This window comes from Lynx rufus, unplaced genomic scaffold (assembly GCF_022079265.1).
Source record: "Lynx rufus isolate CCGP_SWC_20201006 ecotype Redwood Valley unplaced genomic scaffold, mLynRuf1.p SCAF_6, whole genome shotgun sequence".
NCBI classification, from domain to species: Eukaryota; Metazoa; Chordata; class Mammalia; order Carnivora; family Felidae; genus Lynx; species Lynx rufus.
The window spans coordinates 23,079,111-23,095,380 of record NW_025814878.1 but is presented as its reverse complement, the minus strand read 5'-3'; the positions used below and the strand labels follow the sequence as shown (position 1 = coordinate 23,095,380).

The 16,270-nt window shown below is 40.6% G+C and overlaps 2 protein-coding genes across 3 annotated transcripts; one reads left to right on the top strand and one right to left on the bottom strand.

Annotated features, from left to right (window-relative positions):
- Positions 1-214: 214 nt before the first annotated feature.
- On the bottom strand, positions 215-15,825 carry MTFR2 (mitochondrial fission regulator 2). Of its 2 annotated transcripts, XM_047101305.1 has the most exons (7): positions 14,348-15,825; positions 13,602-13,718; positions 7,254-7,358; positions 6,692-6,804; positions 5,534-5,769; positions 3,536-3,893; positions 215-866 (listed from the first exon to the last, which is right to left on the bottom strand). In XM_047101305.1, the coding sequence occupies exons 2-7, from the start codon at positions 13,662-13,664 to the stop codon at positions 659-661; spliced, it is 1,083 nt and encodes a 360-aa protein (XP_046957261.1). In that variant the 5' UTR covers positions 13,665-13,718; positions 14,348-15,825; the 3' UTR covers positions 215-658. The 2 variants fall into 2 exon arrangements, with proteins under 2 accessions (XP_046957261.1, XP_046957262.1); XM_047101306.1 differs by lacking the exon at positions 14,348-15,825 and having other exon boundaries at positions 13,602-14,320.
- Positions 11,965-12,415, top strand: LOC124528000 (60S ribosomal protein L36a). Its single transcript, XM_047101308.1, has one exon. It carries the CDS (start codon positions 11,990-11,992, stop codon positions 12,308-12,310), a length of 321 nt encoding a protein of 106 aa, XP_046957264.1. The 5' UTR covers positions 11,965-11,989; the 3' UTR covers positions 12,311-12,415.
- Positions 15,826-16,270: the final 445 nt, after the last annotated feature.

Genomic DNA, 16,270 nt, shown 5'->3' with positions numbered 1-16,270 from the left:
CTGCTTTCCAGTTGTTCCGTGTCCACTGCTGAACCCCCCACCCCCCACTCCTCAGAGCTATGCACCTGCCGTTAGACCCCAGCCTCCCTCCCAACCCTCTCATTCCCAAGGCTTATTCTTCTGTACCTACTACCTCAACTGAGCTGTGATATGGGAAAACCAACCCCCAAATTAAAGCTATGTCTAAATCAAAGAGACTTCAAATAAGGAGCAATTTCAAGGGTCAAATATAAATATAGAAAACGTCCTTTTAAGCAACCAAGAAGCATTGTCATTGAAGGTAATTATGATCCCATTTGCTTTTCAAAGAGCACTGTTAACATTCTATTTAACTAAATAATCCAGTCTTTATATTCGCCTGAGAAAAATACTGGAGTACTTAAGTTTCAGACTTCGTTCATACAGCAGACAGCAACATCAAGTTAGCACCCATCCAGGACAAGCCTTTATAAACTTATGCACAAGTATTTTTCAAATCAAGTGTTTTATTTAAAAAAAATTCATAGTAAGGTACAAGCAGAAAAGGAGCATGTAAAAGTTAACAGAAACAACAGAAACGTTAGCGGTACCAGCAAATAACTGTATGGTCCATTCTGTGCAAGAACTTCAAGAGAACTTGAAGGCAGAGATACATCATGGACAATACGCTTTGGAAAAATTAAAAAATTAACTTTACGTTATTATAGCTCACTCTTGAAGTTTCTGGACTAGAAAATGGAGAAGACTCCCAAGACCTATTTTCTTTCTCAAAGGAATCATCTTCTTGGAATGCAAATTTCTGCTTAAGTGCACGGGATATTAAAGACACTGGATCCCAGTGTGAATCTTGTCTTTTCCTCTTATGAATGGGTCTACCTCCAGGTGACCTATTTAAAAAAAAAAAAAAAAAAAAATGAATTAAAGCCTTGTGTAATTAAGCTCCTTGTTGACAAACATGCCAGAAATACAAGCATAATAAATTACAATCTAATTATTCTTCAAGAGATTGAAAATTTTTGCCAAGGAATAAGGAATCTGGAAGGCACAATGAATTAGGAATTAGAAAACCAAGAAACCGATGGGGCACCCGGGTGTCTCAGTCGGTTGAGTGTCTGACTTCGGCTCAGGTCATGATCTCACAGTTCGTGGGTTCAAGCCCCATGTAGGGCTCTGTGCTGACAGCTCAGAGCTTGGAACCTGCTTCAGATTCTGTGCTCCATCTCTCTCTACCTGCCTGCCCTCCCCCCCCCACCTCTCTCTCCCTCTCTCCCCCACAAAAAAATAAACATTAAAAAAAGAAGAAGAAGAAGAAAAAAAAGAAAACCAAGAAACCAGGAAGTCTGGTTCCTAGATGTTTGGACTGAACAACTGGATGATGGTGTTGTTGCCTTTACTGAGATGCAAAAGACTTAGGGCAAAACAGGTTTTCATTAAGCCATAGGACTAGGTGAGATCACCAAAGGAAACAATGTGGATACAGAGAGAAGGGGACTGAGGTCTGAGCCAAAGGAAGATAGTGTTCCAAGGAGGAAGGGACCACAGACAGTACCAAATACTGCCAAGACGTCAGGTAAGAGGAACAATAAGAATTGACCATTAGATTTAGTACCAGCATTACTGGTGACCTTGACAAAGCACAGTTTTCAGTGGAGTGATGGGGACAGAGACCATATTACAGTGGGTAGAAGAAGGTGGTGAGAAATGCAAACAAAGTTCTGATGAGAAGAATTTATATCAGAGGAATAATAGCTGGGGATATACATGTTTTGAAGATGGTAAATACTCAGGTATGGGGAGAATAAAGTAGAGAAGAAAAATTTGATGATGTAGAAGACAGAAGGGATAATTTTAGGTAAAATCCTTGAGAAGATAAGAGAAAAGGAGACCTAGTGACCAAGGGGAGAGCCTGGACATGAGCAATGGCATTTCATTCACAGTAACAAGAGAGAAGGCAGAGAACACGAACAGTGACTGTAACTGTGAAGATGTGGCAAATCTTATCTGACTCTGTAGTAATGTATAATGCACGGTTAGTTGTAGAAAAATGAGATACTGAGGGTGGAAGGGAAACTCTACCAGCCTCCTAGCTGTGTCTCCAGTTATGGTAACAGTCAGTCACTGTCTTACACTGACTGGGCCCGGTGATGCCAATAAGCCCTCTAGCTGGAACAAGTGTGTACATTCAGCCACATTCTTCTCTGTATCAGCTTCCTCACACAAGGGTCAAATCATACCCTCATTAATAATGAAATGATGTGTCTGCCCTAACACTATTATACAGAAAATATATTTTCTCACTAAAAACCTCATTGAGGGATTTCCAGATGAACATGGCAGATCTCTGTGAAATCCTACTAAAATGACAGTAAACAAATTAAAAAAATACATACCCACAAAGACAAAGAAATTACGAGAGAGTAGGTAAGAATTGCAAAACACTGGAAGACAGTGAAGATAGTGGAGGGTGAGCTGCCTTCCTGAAGGGGCTCCCCTGAAGGGACTGAGGAAAAGTCGACACACTGAATAAAATGTAAAACTCAAGACTGAGTCCCCAAGTTCCCAGCATAAGAAATTAAAAAAGAAACTCTCCAGGGAACATCGTCATGAAATTTCAAACCAGGACTAAAGAGAAGATCTTAAATGTTTCAAGAATAAGGAAAATAGATTTGATACATAGCCAGGAATGAGAATGACATCAGCTTCTCCACAGGAACAGAAGCTAAAAACTGATGGAACAATGTCTTCAAAATTCTGTGGAAAAATGGTTTTCTGCCTATTGTATACCCAGCCAAACTAGCAATGAAGTGTTAGAATAAAATCATAATTTTCAGATATGCAAAGCCTTAAAATAATCTCTTTTATAGACCCTTTCTCAGAAAGGTATGGGAAGATAGGACACCCAAGAAATGGGTGAGGCAACACAAGAGACAGGGTAGAGAATGCCATAATGATGGCCAATGAAATCCTTGACATGGTAACAATGCAGCAGGCTTGGGGGAACAAGACAGTGGAGCAGAACAGAGAGCTCCTACAGGGGAAATTATTTTAAAAAGAAAAAGAAAGAAACTCAGAGAGACAATTATTAGCTGCAATAAAAAATAAAATTATTCAACAAGCAAAATGTAATCATAGCATAAGGAAATGGCTTACCTGTGAATGTTTACTGTTAAAAGGATGTAAATTCTGAATACTGATTTAAGTAAAGACGATGGATTTAACTATATTGGGAAGACAGAATAAGAAGTGTATTTATGCGTACATGTTAGGCGGCAGAATGCCTGAAAGGATGTACTCCTGAGTTTTAACAAGCGGAAATAAATATAGTTAAAATATCAAGAAATAGCAAAAGGAAGTAGTACACTGTTCCAAAAATATGGAGATAAGACACTAAAAGAAACAGTAAAAAAAAATTGAAAATGATTCTTTCTGGGAGAAGCGTTTGGAGTGAAAAAGAATCAGAGAGAAGACCTGTCTATGTTTACTTTGATAAATATAATAAATTATTACAACATCACTAATAGAATTTTGATTCATTTCTCAAGTTATGACAACATACCGTTCCACAGCACGGAGCTTAACCTTATTCATATCCTTTAGAATGTCCAACATATTCGGAACATCTTTATTTTCCTGGCTTTTCGAACGATGACTGTCATTAGTCTTACTATCACCTGACTGCTGTCTTTTCACTTCATTTGCTGAGTTATCTGAGTTACATGTATTATTAGTTCCTGGCCATGTAAGTGAACATGGACGTTGCGGAGAAGAAAGCTGAGGGGGCACTGGAGGAGGAGGAGCAGGTGGAGGGAAGAACACTGAACTTGAAAATGGATCTGGTTTGACACTCAGTTCAGCAGTTCCTGGCGATGGCCTTTGTCCCAAACTGCTAGGTTCGCTGTTCAAGTCAAAGAGGCCTAAAAACAAAGTAGTCTGTTGAAAAAATCATGCAAAATTCTCTCCAACATAACACATAACACTAATTAGAAACAAAAAAGGAACAATTTCAGTAATGCTACTAAAATAATGATGTGGCCAGGAAAAAGAAGCAATCCCATCTGCTTAGTAATTTTTATAAGAGTCAAACCAAAGAATAAGCTTATTTTTTTTTTATTTTATTTATTTATTTTTTTTTAATTTTTTTTTTTTCAACGTTTATTTATTTTTGGGACAGAGAGAGACAGAGCATGAACGGGGGAGGGGCAGAGAGAGAGGGAGACACAGAATCAGAAACAGGCTCCAGGCTCCGAGCCATCAGCCCAGAGCCTGACGCGGGGCTCGAACTCCCGGACCGCGAGATCGTGACCTGGCTGAAGTCGGACGCTTAACCGACTGCGCCACCCAGGCGCCCCAAGAATAAGCTTATTTTTAATCCAATTAGGATTTTCTGGGTAGGCCTTTAAAGGGAGGAAGGGTGAGAATGCATTTTAAAAAGAAATCAAAAAGTGCTTTTTCAGTAATTAACATACAGTCTGAATTTCATCCTCTATTTAAAAAAGCTAAAACACAATCAACAATTCGTAGTTAGAAACATTCAAACTGGTATATTCACTCTATGATGACACTGTAGAAATGCCCAAGCATATATTTTCTAGGCAAGGCCTAGGACGGATACTGAGTACTTAGCTTTTTCACAACAGATTTGCTCCCAAAAGACTTTTTAACACGACTGCTTAAAAATAATGTGTGTATGGGGCGCCTGGGTGGCTCAGTCGGTTGAGCGTCCGACTTCAGCCAGGTCACGATCTCGCGGTCCGGGAGTTCGAGCCCCGCGTCAGGCTCTGGGCTGATGGCTCAGAGCCTGGAGCCTGCTTCCGATTCTGTGTCTCCCTCTCTCTCTGCCCCTCCCCCGCTCATGCTCTGTCTCTCTCTGTCTCAAGAATAAATAAACGTTAAAAAAAAAAAATTAAAAAAAAATAATAATGTGTGTGTATATTTCATTTTAATTGCTATTATTATATATCACTATGTATAATATTTATGCATAAAATACATAAATATACAATACTGTATAAACATTTCATGTTATATATAAATTATATGTGTGTATATGGATGTGTACAGATACATGTATATATTATGTATGTGGGTGTATGTTGTTTAAAACCAGTCACATCTCTAAAAATTTAGAAAAGGATCATCTGGAAAACATTATTCAACCTGAATTTAGTGAAAGAACAGCAGCAATAACTTCAAACCACAAATACATGAAGACCTTATATTCATCTTCTTTCAAATTAATATATTCTTCCTCATAAATATCGATGCTTTTCTGAAGAGTTAGAAAAGTTTACTTAGAAAACAGCTTTTCAATACAAAAGTACAATCTACAGCAGTACAGCTGGAACCAAAGCCATGCCCCTCACCGCAAATGTGTCTCCGTTTATTCTACATAAACATCAGACGTAGCAATATTACACCCTCGATATCCTCGACATATTTAATGTCATTCACAAGACACATTAGCATCTGATGCTCTCATTTGGGACCCTACTGACTGAAATGAAATGGTAGGTGAGCACCATCTAACTAAGACAGAACGCAGCATGGCACTCACCAGCGTTTGCACGGTTTTTCAGTTCCTGCATTTGCACAATTGCAGCGATCTGAGTGCGAAGAAAAGTCAGCTCATCTTCGAGGGCAGCTATTTTTTTAATTGCAGCTTCATTTACGGGCCCATCGTTTTTGGTTCGTTTATTCTGTCTTGGAGCAGGCAGCAATGGATTCCAAACTGGTGGCAAAGGATGGAAAAATTCCATTTTCTTCTCTTCTTCATTTTTCCATATGCTATTTCTGTGGGTAGAAGGAAGGAAAAACTGAGGGGGGAGGTGGAATTTCCCCAAAGAAATAAATTCTTTCAGACAAAGAGGAATAAAGACACAAAAACAAAAATCAGAGTAGCTCTCTTTATCTCATCATTGTCTCCAGACTCACTGAGGACAAGCACAACAGCTTATGTGACTTTGTATTCTCAATATCTAGAACAGAACAGTTGCCTTTAATAAGTGACCAATAAGTGGTCAGTGAATGAAGGAACAAGTCTTGCTTTTAGACTGTAAAACAAAAATAATTGTCTTGTAACTGTTCTACCTAATTGGTTTAAACACAGTACAAATTGATTTATTTAGAAATAAAGTTGATTTACTTAGAAATTCTACATACTCTGAATATATGGTACTGAATGGCCTTATACTAAGCATTATGTCAGGGATAAGTTTATGGTATTCTAATTTTTTTTAAATTGATAAACCACTTTGATACATAATAAATTTAGCCAGAATATTTGGATAATTGACCTTATTGTGTTTATAGCCTATATCTGAATATACTAACACTTAAGTTAGTACTCCCGAACAGTAACAGATTCAAATTTCAAATATATTTATTTAACATCGTTGCCTGGTACACAGTAAACACTATTTAAGTTTTGGCTAAATATGTAAAAAATTACCAAATATGGTATCTAGCATAGGAAACAGCTTTCTCCTAAAAATGGACATAATGATTTTGACACCCTTTTAATATCACTCCTTCCTAGGCCTACATTAAGAGAAATGGGAAATAAAAATGTCATCCTTATTAGGAAGCTATTAGTAGGTCACAGGGCAGTACAGAGACAGGCACAAGATTCAATTAGTATGATCGAACTTCAACACGTGCAAGAATTAAGATTACAGCCCATATCCCACCTTCCACAGGAAGTATGTAAAATTACCGAAATCTGAGATAACTGCCTTCTTCATCATTTGCCACACGCAAAGTATCAGCAAAAGACGGAACTACAGATCCATAGTTACCAGGGTCTACAGAGTTCAATAGAGGGATCAACTGAAGTAAAAAAGGGGAAGAAAAAAAAAAGTCAGAGCTTTGCTGGGGTGGGGAGCAGGGGGTAGAACACATGCATGCCCATGGAAATTGCCTAAATTAAAAATTCCTGAGTTAAGAGGAAAAAGGATATGCAACAGAAAAACATGCACCTGTTAGCGGGGCAAAAAATACTGAGGAAAATGTCATCTAAAGTCTAAACATGTAGCAATATTCTCTACCCTGGTTAATGTCATCTATCATAAAACACAAACTAGAATAAAATAAGCTATTCAGGTGTTGCTTTGTGTCTGCTCATCTTTGAATGTAATTACTTAAAGAAATAAACACAAAAACATGCAAGAGGTTTTTGGCTTTCAGGAAACAGTTCTTCTTTTGTTCTACTCTATCTCTGGAAGTACCTGGGATTATTGTATACATAGTGCTTAAACAATGCATGTTGACTGACTTACCTCAAAATTAGGCCTGGGACAAGGTTCTAGAGGAAGAATTTTCCCAATAAGACGAACAATACTCCGAGCTGATCCATAGTCTTTATTTTCTCTAATCTGCAAAACCTATTTACACACAGAACATTGTTTAAAAACTACTCTGTTAGGGGTGCCTGGGTGGCTCAGTCGGTTAAGCGTCCAACTTCGGTTCAGGTCATGATCTCGCGGTTTTCGAGTTTGAGCCCCGCGTCTGGCTCTGTGCTGACAGCTCAGAGCCTGGAGCCTGCTACAGATTCTGTGTCTTCCCCTCTCTCTGCCCCTCCTATGCTCATGCTCCATCACTCTCTGTCTGCCAATAATAAATAAATGTTAAAAAATTAAAAAAAAAAAAACACTATTCTGTTAAAGCATATTTATATATCCATGAAGAAAAGTAGATGTAAAGGATGCATTAACACTTATTTTGAAAAGAAAATAGAGAAGGGCATACTCAAAGTATTTTCTTCAAAGAATTAAACTTTGGGGCGTTTGGGTGGCTCAGTCTGTTAAGCATCCAGCTCTTGATTTTGGCTCAGGTCATGATCTCAGAGTTCTGAGACGGAACCCCTGTCCAGCTCCGTGCTAAGCTCAGAGCCTGCTTGAGATTCTCTCTCTCTCTTCTCTCTCTCTGTCTCTCTCTCTCTCTCTGTCTCTCTGCCTCCCCTGCCCCTGCTAGTTCTCTAAATAAATAAACTTAAAAAAAAAAAATTAAACTTCATTCATATTTGTCCTAAAAAGAAAAAAAAAAAAAAAGGATGGGAGTTAACCTATGTAATATTCCAGAAAGAAAGGTCTCTTAAGAAAGCACCACAGGGGCACCTGGGTGGCTCACTTGGTTAAACATCCAACTTCAGCTTAGGTCATGATCTCCCAGTTTGTGCATTCGAGCCCCACATCGGGCTCCATGTTGACAGCTCAGGGCCTAGAGCCTGCTTCAGATTCTGTGTCCCCCTCTCTCCCTTTGCCCCTCTCCTGCTCATGTTCTGTTTCTCTCTCTCAAAAATAAATAAACATTAAAAAAAAAAAAAAAGGACCACAAATTCATTTTTGTCCTATTTCTGATAATGACAAAATACTTTAGGGGCGCCTGGGTGGCTCAGTCGGTTAAGTGGCCGACTTCGGCTCAGGTCATGATCTCGCGGTCCGTGAGTTCGAGGCCCGCGTGGGTCTCTGTGCTGACAGCTCAGAGCCTGGAGCCTGTTTCAGATTCTGTGTCTCCCTCTCTCTGACCCTCCCCCGTTCATGCTCTGACTCTCTCTGTCTCAAAAATAAATAAACGTTAAAAAAAAAAAAAAGAAAAAAACTTTAGGGAACTTTATCCAGAAAAATTGCCTCCTCTCCTCCCAGCTAAACATCTTTTGGCCCAGTCAAAAATTGACAATTTCAGTTTCTCAAACAATGAGGTAATACAGAGTGCACTTATGTAATTCCTTTCAAAGGTGAAATAAAGAGGGGGAATAAACTAATCCGGCACTAGACAATTTAAGAATTCTTTACTTACAGTGAACTATATCTGCCAGAAGTCAGTTCTTAAAAAGATGATAGAAATGAAATACGCTACTATAATTCAAATAACATCTTGTCTTTTGGCTTGGGCTTTCCAGATTGGTGTAAACAATTCCCACAGAAGCCTCCTCAAAAATATGACATAATATTTCTGCTTTTGGCAGAGATTTCAAGACAAAGAAAGCACTTTCTTCAAAAAGCATTAAAACTTGGACTTTTCATTTTTCCTAAGATCCCATAACAAGGAGAGTTTATTACAAGCAACAGACGTAGGTAGCATCCTAACAGCATCTTCTTGGAAATGGACATACAGTTCTAGAACTCAGGAAAAAAATCTGGGATTTAGATGGATTTGGGAATCGTCAGCAGACACAATACATGATAGGTAAAAATTAAAGCCATTTGACTAGTTGAGAAAAGCTGGGGCTAGAGAGGAAGATCCGGAAGCCACTGGCACAGAAAATGCCATTCCTCTACTTTCTTTTTTTTTTTTTTATTTTTTTTTTATTTTTTTTTTTTAATTTTTTTTTTCAACGTTTATTTATTTTTGGGACAGAGAGAGACAGAGCACGAATGGGGGAGGGGCAGAGAGAGAGGGAGACACAGAACCGGAAACAGGCTCCAGGCTCTGAGCCATCAGCCCAGAGCCCGACGCGGGGCTCGAACTCACGGACCGACCGCGAGATCGTGACCTGGCTGAAGTCGGACGCTTAACCGACTGCGCCACCCAGGCGCCCCATCCTCTACTTTCAAATAGTAAGATTCTGAATGTATCTGATCACATCCAAACACCTGAGCTCAGAACCTTACTATTTGAAAGTAGAGGAAACATTAAAACATTAAACTGATTACATCATAGGGTGCCTGGGTGGCTCAGTCAGTTAAATGTCCAACTTCAGCTTGGGGTCATGATGTCGCGGTTTGTGAGTTCGAGCCCCGTGTCGGGCTCTGTGCTGACAGCTCAGAGCCTGGAGCCTGCTTCAGATTCTGTGTCTCCCTCTCTCTCTGCCCTCCCCCACTCGTGCTCTCTCTCTGTTTAATGTTTAATAAAAAATTTGAAAAATCTTTTTAAACAGATTACATCTACTGGCCTCATAAGCTTCCATCAATTCTGCGATCTCAGTCTCCACAACATCCTCCATGTATTCTGTATTATTCTCCAGTCACCCTGAAAAGTCCTCTGCCACTTGGCCCAGTTCTATCTATCCGACTGAATTACCCACTCACTACGTTAATAACACGAGCTCTTTTGCGTATAGCAATTTTCCTCATGGTCTCAAAGACAAGCCAATGTTATCCTAATTGCCAAGCACTTACGCATGTGCCCAAAGGGCACCACTCTACCTCCAGCCCTGGCACCAGCTGCTTTTACCTGTCTTCTAATGTCAGATTCACACTCCTCTACAAATTTGACTCTGCTTTCGGGAGCTTCCTAGGCTCTAAATTCCTAAACCAGTTCCAAGGAGCACCACACAACAGGATACCTAACTACACGTAACTTTGTTTCATTTGCAGCGTTCTCTCTGCTCCATTAAGACTGTCAACTCCAGGGGCAGAGATGTGTTTATGTTCCTTTTCAATCCTACAGGGTAGTAGTTCTTAACCATAAATCACAATCACCTACACCTACAATCACTTCAGAAGTACGTATTCTCCAAAAGAAAAAAATACAAACCACATATGTAAGACAAATTTTCTAGTAGCTACATCTGAAAAAGTAGAAAGAGGTAAAATTAATTTATGTTCATTTATTTTTGAGAGAGAGACAGACAGAGCAAGCGAAGGGCAGAGAGAGAGAGGGAGACACAGAATCTGAAGCAGGCTCCAGGCTCTGAGCTGTCAGCACAGAACCAGATGCGGGGCTCGAACCCGCAAGATGTTGATTATGACCCGAGCCAAAGTTGGATGCTCAATCAACTGAGCCTTCCAGGAGCCCCAAGTGTTTATTTTACTTTTGAAAGAGAGAGAGGGAGAGTATGAGCAGGGGAAGGGCAGAGAGAGACTGGGAGACAGAGGATCTGAAGCAGGCTCTGTGCTGACAGCAGAGAGCCCAATGCAGGACTTGAACTCACAAACGGTGAGATCATGACCTGAGCTGAAGTTGGATGCTTAACAGACTGAGCCCCCCAGGCGACCCGGACTTTACTGATGTGACTTTCCTACCAAGCAGAGATTTTCAAGTTGTTTCAGTGATAGGTTCATTACCACTCAAAAAGTGTTCATCCTCTTGATATTATGTGTTCTCATATTACTAATGGATAAATTACCCCAACTACTCTTAGCTGGAGAAAATAAATTACAAAAACAACAATATTTAGAAAGACTACAAATCCATGCTGACTTCAGCTGGGTATTCTGCACAGGTATATTCTGCGACCTCTTCAGAGCATGTGTTGTTCTCTACTGTCTTGCCCAAAGCAATCACCGATCTCTGAAATCTCCAAAGCCACCATTTTCATTACCTGGCAGAAGCCTTGACTCTGCTCTTACTGAGAAAACCAAGGACTCCACCTTAACATACCTCAATTTTTATTTCTCTCCATTCCAAACCTCTCCACCATCTCTCACTTTTATCCTACTCAACTGTCTGTCTTCTTTCCAAGACTTATTATTTATATTCCTTGCCCAGCTACCTTCTCCAGGACATTGCTCATCACTCGCTCTTTCATTTGAATTTTTAACTTTTTTTTCCTGTCTATGAGGTTCTTCTCCAATGCTTGCAAACATGAAGTTATCTCTAACACTGGAAAAAAAAAAATGTCGATCCTACTCCTTCAAGTTGATGACTCTTGATCTCTTTTCAAAAACTTTTCAAAAGAAAGTTGCTGATGCCACTACCCTTCCTTAGTTATTCTTCAAACTACACTACAGCCGCCACTCCACCTACACAAATCCCTAAAGGTATCAATAATCCAATAATAAGCAAATCTTTAACTACTATTCAGTCCTCATTATCTTCAATGTATTCTTGAAATTCAAAATGCATCAGTAACACCCAACATCTTCCATTATGTCACCAAAGTCCCTGAATTCAAATATCAAAAGAATGTAGATAACCACAAATCTGAAATCTCTTTTTCCTACATTCTAGAACTACTTCTCTATCTGTAGGATATTTGTATTTATATAATCCAACAGCACATCTGGCTCACTTCACCTCCTGATTCAAACTAGTTCCTCATGCTTTCCGTGCTGATAGCCTTCTCGCAGCCATGGTGAACGTTCCTAAAACCCGCCGGACTTTCTGCAAGAAGTGTGGCAAGCACCAACCCCACAAAGTGACACAGTACAAGAAAGGCAAAGATTCTCTTTATGCCCAGGGAAAGCGGCGTTATGACAGGAAGCAGAGTGGCTATGGTGGGCAAACTAAGCCGATTTTCCGGAAAAAGGCTAAAACCACAAAGAAGATTGTTCTGAGGCTTGAATGTGTTGAGCCCAACTGCAGATCTAAGAGAATGCTGGCTATTAAGAGATGCAAGCATTTTGAACTGGGAGGAGATAAGAAGAGAAAGGGCCAAGTGATCCAGTTCTAAGCTTCATATTTTGTTATGAAGACAATAAAATCTTGAAGTTATGTTCACTTCATTTGGTTGCAGTTGGTCTTTTGAGCATGAAATAAACTAGCACCCTCAACAAAATTCTGTTCGTGGGGAAATTTAAAAAAAAAAACAAAAAAAAAAAAACAAAAAAATAAACTAGTTCCTCATACTGAATTGCCTATTTATAATATAATAATTGCCTATTTATAATTTATAACCACTCTTCAACTTACTTTTGTTTAAAATCTTGAAAGTGTCCTTGGCTATTCTCTTCTAATTCACCCCAACAAATAGCAATGATTTGCCCATTCTATAAACTCCCCAACTATTCTTTCTTATATTCAATCTTGTATTATAGTTATCTGTATGTTTTTATTTGTCATATTGTATTTTAAGCAGTATGAATACAAGATCGCGTATTGCTCTATATCACCCAAAGAACCAAGCATATTGTGTTGGATATGGTAATGCTCCATAAGTAGAGAAAATTGGATTTGCTTGTACTTCTTAGGCCTAAGTCATCCTCTCTCCAGATTTATTCTGAATTTGTTGAGCTATAACTTGCCATTATATACCCAAATATCAAACTTAAATTACTTTATTTTTCTTTTAAAAAAAAATTTTTTTTTAACGTTTATTTATTTTTGAGACAGAGACAGAGCATGAGCATGGGAGTGGCAGAGAGAGAGGGAGACACAGAATCGGAAGCAGGCTCCAGGCTCCGAGCCATCAGCCCAGAGCCCGACGCGGGGCTCGAACTCACGGATCGGGAGATAGTGACCTGAGCTGAAGTCGGACGCCCAACCGACTGAGCCACCCAGGCGCCCCCAAACTTAAATTACTTTAAATAAAACCACTGGATAATTAAAATACATTTTACCTGTGAAGGTCATATCTATATTTTGCTGCATGTGCACCTTTTGCTGGCATTTGACCTATCTAGTAAATAGGTTGCTAATAATCTTATCCTCCCCCTCCCCCCATCCCCCCACCCTTTTTTTTTTAAGTAAACTCTACACCCAACTTGGGGCCTAACTCACAACTTACAACCTGGAGATCAAGAGTCACATGCTCTTCGGACTGAGCCAGCTAGGCGCCCTTAATTTTATCCTTTTTTTTTAACGCAAACTACCTAAGGTACACTATTGCAAACTCAGCTTTGTTACACCTTGAAAAGTAACAATCTTGCCTTAAATTAAATGTTTACATATATATAGATCATTTTCAAAGTAAGACCCAGCAACAAATATAACAGGTTCATTCAAATCCATTAAAAGACATTTACCTGGTCTATGGGAACACCGAAATATTCCAGCATCTCTCTTAAGATATTCAGTATGAGTGACATTGATGAAACAAATACATAAGCGAATTCAAGGAAACATTATCAGTTTCTTGATACCTTCCGGAAAAACAATTTAGAAAATATTACTCTTGACCAAAAAAAACAAAAAACAAAAAACACGATTGCCACAAAACTGTATTAAGTAACCTGGAGGAATCCTTTCGTTTCACATTACACCATCAACTGATCTCTTTTGGCCAGCAGTATTTTGAAGGAAGTCAAAGAGAGAGAGGAATGAAGACGTGGGGAAGGGCTGATAAAGGAAATTTCAATTTATCAGTTAAATTGCACTAAAACTTCATAAGATGTTTCAGCCTTAATAAATATCAACCTACAATAAATTGGACACTTAGCCGGGAAGCCTTTAGGTTAGCTGCGACAGCGAAGTCCCCGCTCTCCTGGAAGCTCTGGGTTGAGGAGAGGGATGAGTTCAGCTCCTGAAGGCAGGCAGGGGGCCGACCCAACGCTTTAACAAATGAACAGCGGCTCTTCCTCACAAACGAATAGGGTACCATCCATCCTCCTCGCTCATTTTAAAGACGAGGAATTTGGACCCCAGATACGCGACGTGACTCAGTCACCCAACTAAGTGAGTAACAGGCCGAGACTAGCGCCGGTGGTGTCAGTCGCCTTGGCCGCAAGCTTCCTCAGGGGCTCTCCAAAGCCAGAATGATCGCCTTGCTCACCTTCCTCCGAAGCCGAGCCTGCGAGCAACCACCGAACACCAAGCTGCGGTCCGTAAGAAACGCTGCCTCGAATCCGCAGTCAGCGACGCCCTACGTGCGCCCGTCCTGGTACAGGAGCGCTGGGACGTCGACTCGTGTCCGCCCGCGCGCCTCGGTTTGCAAGCCACAGACGGTAACGACGCCCCCCACCGATCCGGGGCTGGACACCGAAACCCCTTCCCTCAACCTGGGTAACTCCGCAGGATGCTTGGCCCTTACCTCCGGTCTCCCACCCACCTTGCGGCTCGCCCCGAGGCCGGGCACAACTTCCGCGTCCCTGAACGAAAATCAAACTCCGCGGGCCAAGCCAGTTTCCGAGCTCATTGGACAAGCCTAAACATATGTGCTTCTGATTGGCTGCGTCATGACGTCAGGCTAGTTACGGTTATTTGGGCCGGCTACTGGGATATTTCCTTCTTCCTCTAGGGGACGGGCCTTCCGCGAGGCAACCAATAGAAGCCTAGAGACAGCAGGTGGAACGGGGGGGCGGTGCGAAGATGGTGACGCAAGCTTCTGATGCGTCCTTAGGTTCCTCCATGCTAAACTACTGGTGTCTACCACACGGTGTCATGAAGGTATTAAGGGTCTTGAGCCAGGCCCGCGATCCGGAATTCGTCCCTTTTCGCAGTGTCGTCCCCTGTACACCCAGACGCTAAGCGGGGCCGCGCTCTCCTCTTCCCTTGAAGTCGCTATTTGTTGTCTAATCATTTCATTCAAACATTATCTGCTTATGGGATTAGCAGAACCTAAGCAGTCTTCGAGGGATGCGCACCTTTGCAGTACTTACAATGTTCGCTCACCAAACGCTCCTGGTTATCCAGGCTATCAAATATGGACCGGACGTTAACCTGGCCGAGTATTAAGTAAGGACTAAATCCTATCAAGTGATAACCCATTTTTAATTCTGGTCTGGGTTTTACTGGCTTCGTAAGACAGAGCAACATCTTTATTCCTACTTCAGCCAAGGATGCACTGGAATGACAAGACAATTTAAGATCAAATGTGCCTGCTGCTGACCTACATTAAAATAAAATTTTTAAAAATGGGGTATTTTGAACTAATTTCTCTATGGTCCACACTTACTCATTCAATACTGAGTGTTATGTGCCAGGCACTATTCTAAGCATGGGAAATGCAGTAACGGGCAAGACCAGTAAGGTCCTCACCCTCCTGCAGATTACATTCTAGTAGAGACGTCAGAGAGGCTATCCCTGAGCATTTTTAAACCCCATCTCTTTCCACTCTTACTTTTCTTTATAGCACTTATCACCACCTATATTCATGCTACCGCTATCGCCAAACTAGAATGTAATCTCTAGAACAGGTACTTTTGGCTTGAACCATGCTGCTTCTCTAGTGCTTTAGAAAAGTGCCTAGTATATGGGGCGCCTGTCTGGCTCAGTTGGTGGAGCATGCAACTCTTGATCTCATGAGGGGTCAGGAATTCAGACGCATTGGGTGTAGAGCTTACTTCAAAAAAATAAAATTTAAAAATTCTTAGAAAGTGTCTATTATATACAATGAACAATCAATACTTGAGTAAGATAACTGGATATGGGACAAAAGAAAACAGACATCAGAAATGATCTGTAACTAAGTAACTGGCAGAATATCCCAGTAGTCCACACTAGGTTAAGGATGAAAAGGCAGAAGAGGCTGTTGGACAAGGTATAAGTGAAGGCAAATGGGTCAGCCACCTTACTTGGAATCAGTGAGTCACAATTTCTTCAAGTACCTTGTCCTTTCCTTTTGCCCTCATAAGTATATAAATCATGATCTTGTAGCCACCTCCCTTTCCAGTCCGATATCAATCAGCACACATTACAGCCAGACCAACACTTCCTCGGAGAATATTAGAATAGGAACCAGCACTAAAGCTACCTT

Bases quoted from the DNA above. Each gene is read 5' to 3' on its own strand.
- LOC124528000 (XM_047101308.1), top strand. From the start codon at position 11,990: ATGGTGAACGTTCCTAAAACCCGCCGGACTTTCTGCAAGAAGTGTGGC.
- MTFR2 (XM_047101305.1), bottom strand. From the start codon at position 13,664: ATGTCACTCATACTGAATATCTTAAGAGAGATGCTGGAATATTTCGGT. The intron at 6,805-7,253 runs GTAAGTCAGTCA...TTTTTACTTCAG, and splicing joins GTCCCAGGCCTAATTTTGAG to TTGATCCCTCTATTGAACTC. The intron at 867-3,535 runs GTATGTTGTCAT...TTTTTTAAATAG, and splicing joins AAGCTCCGTGCTGTGGAACG to GTCACCTGGAGGTAGACCCA.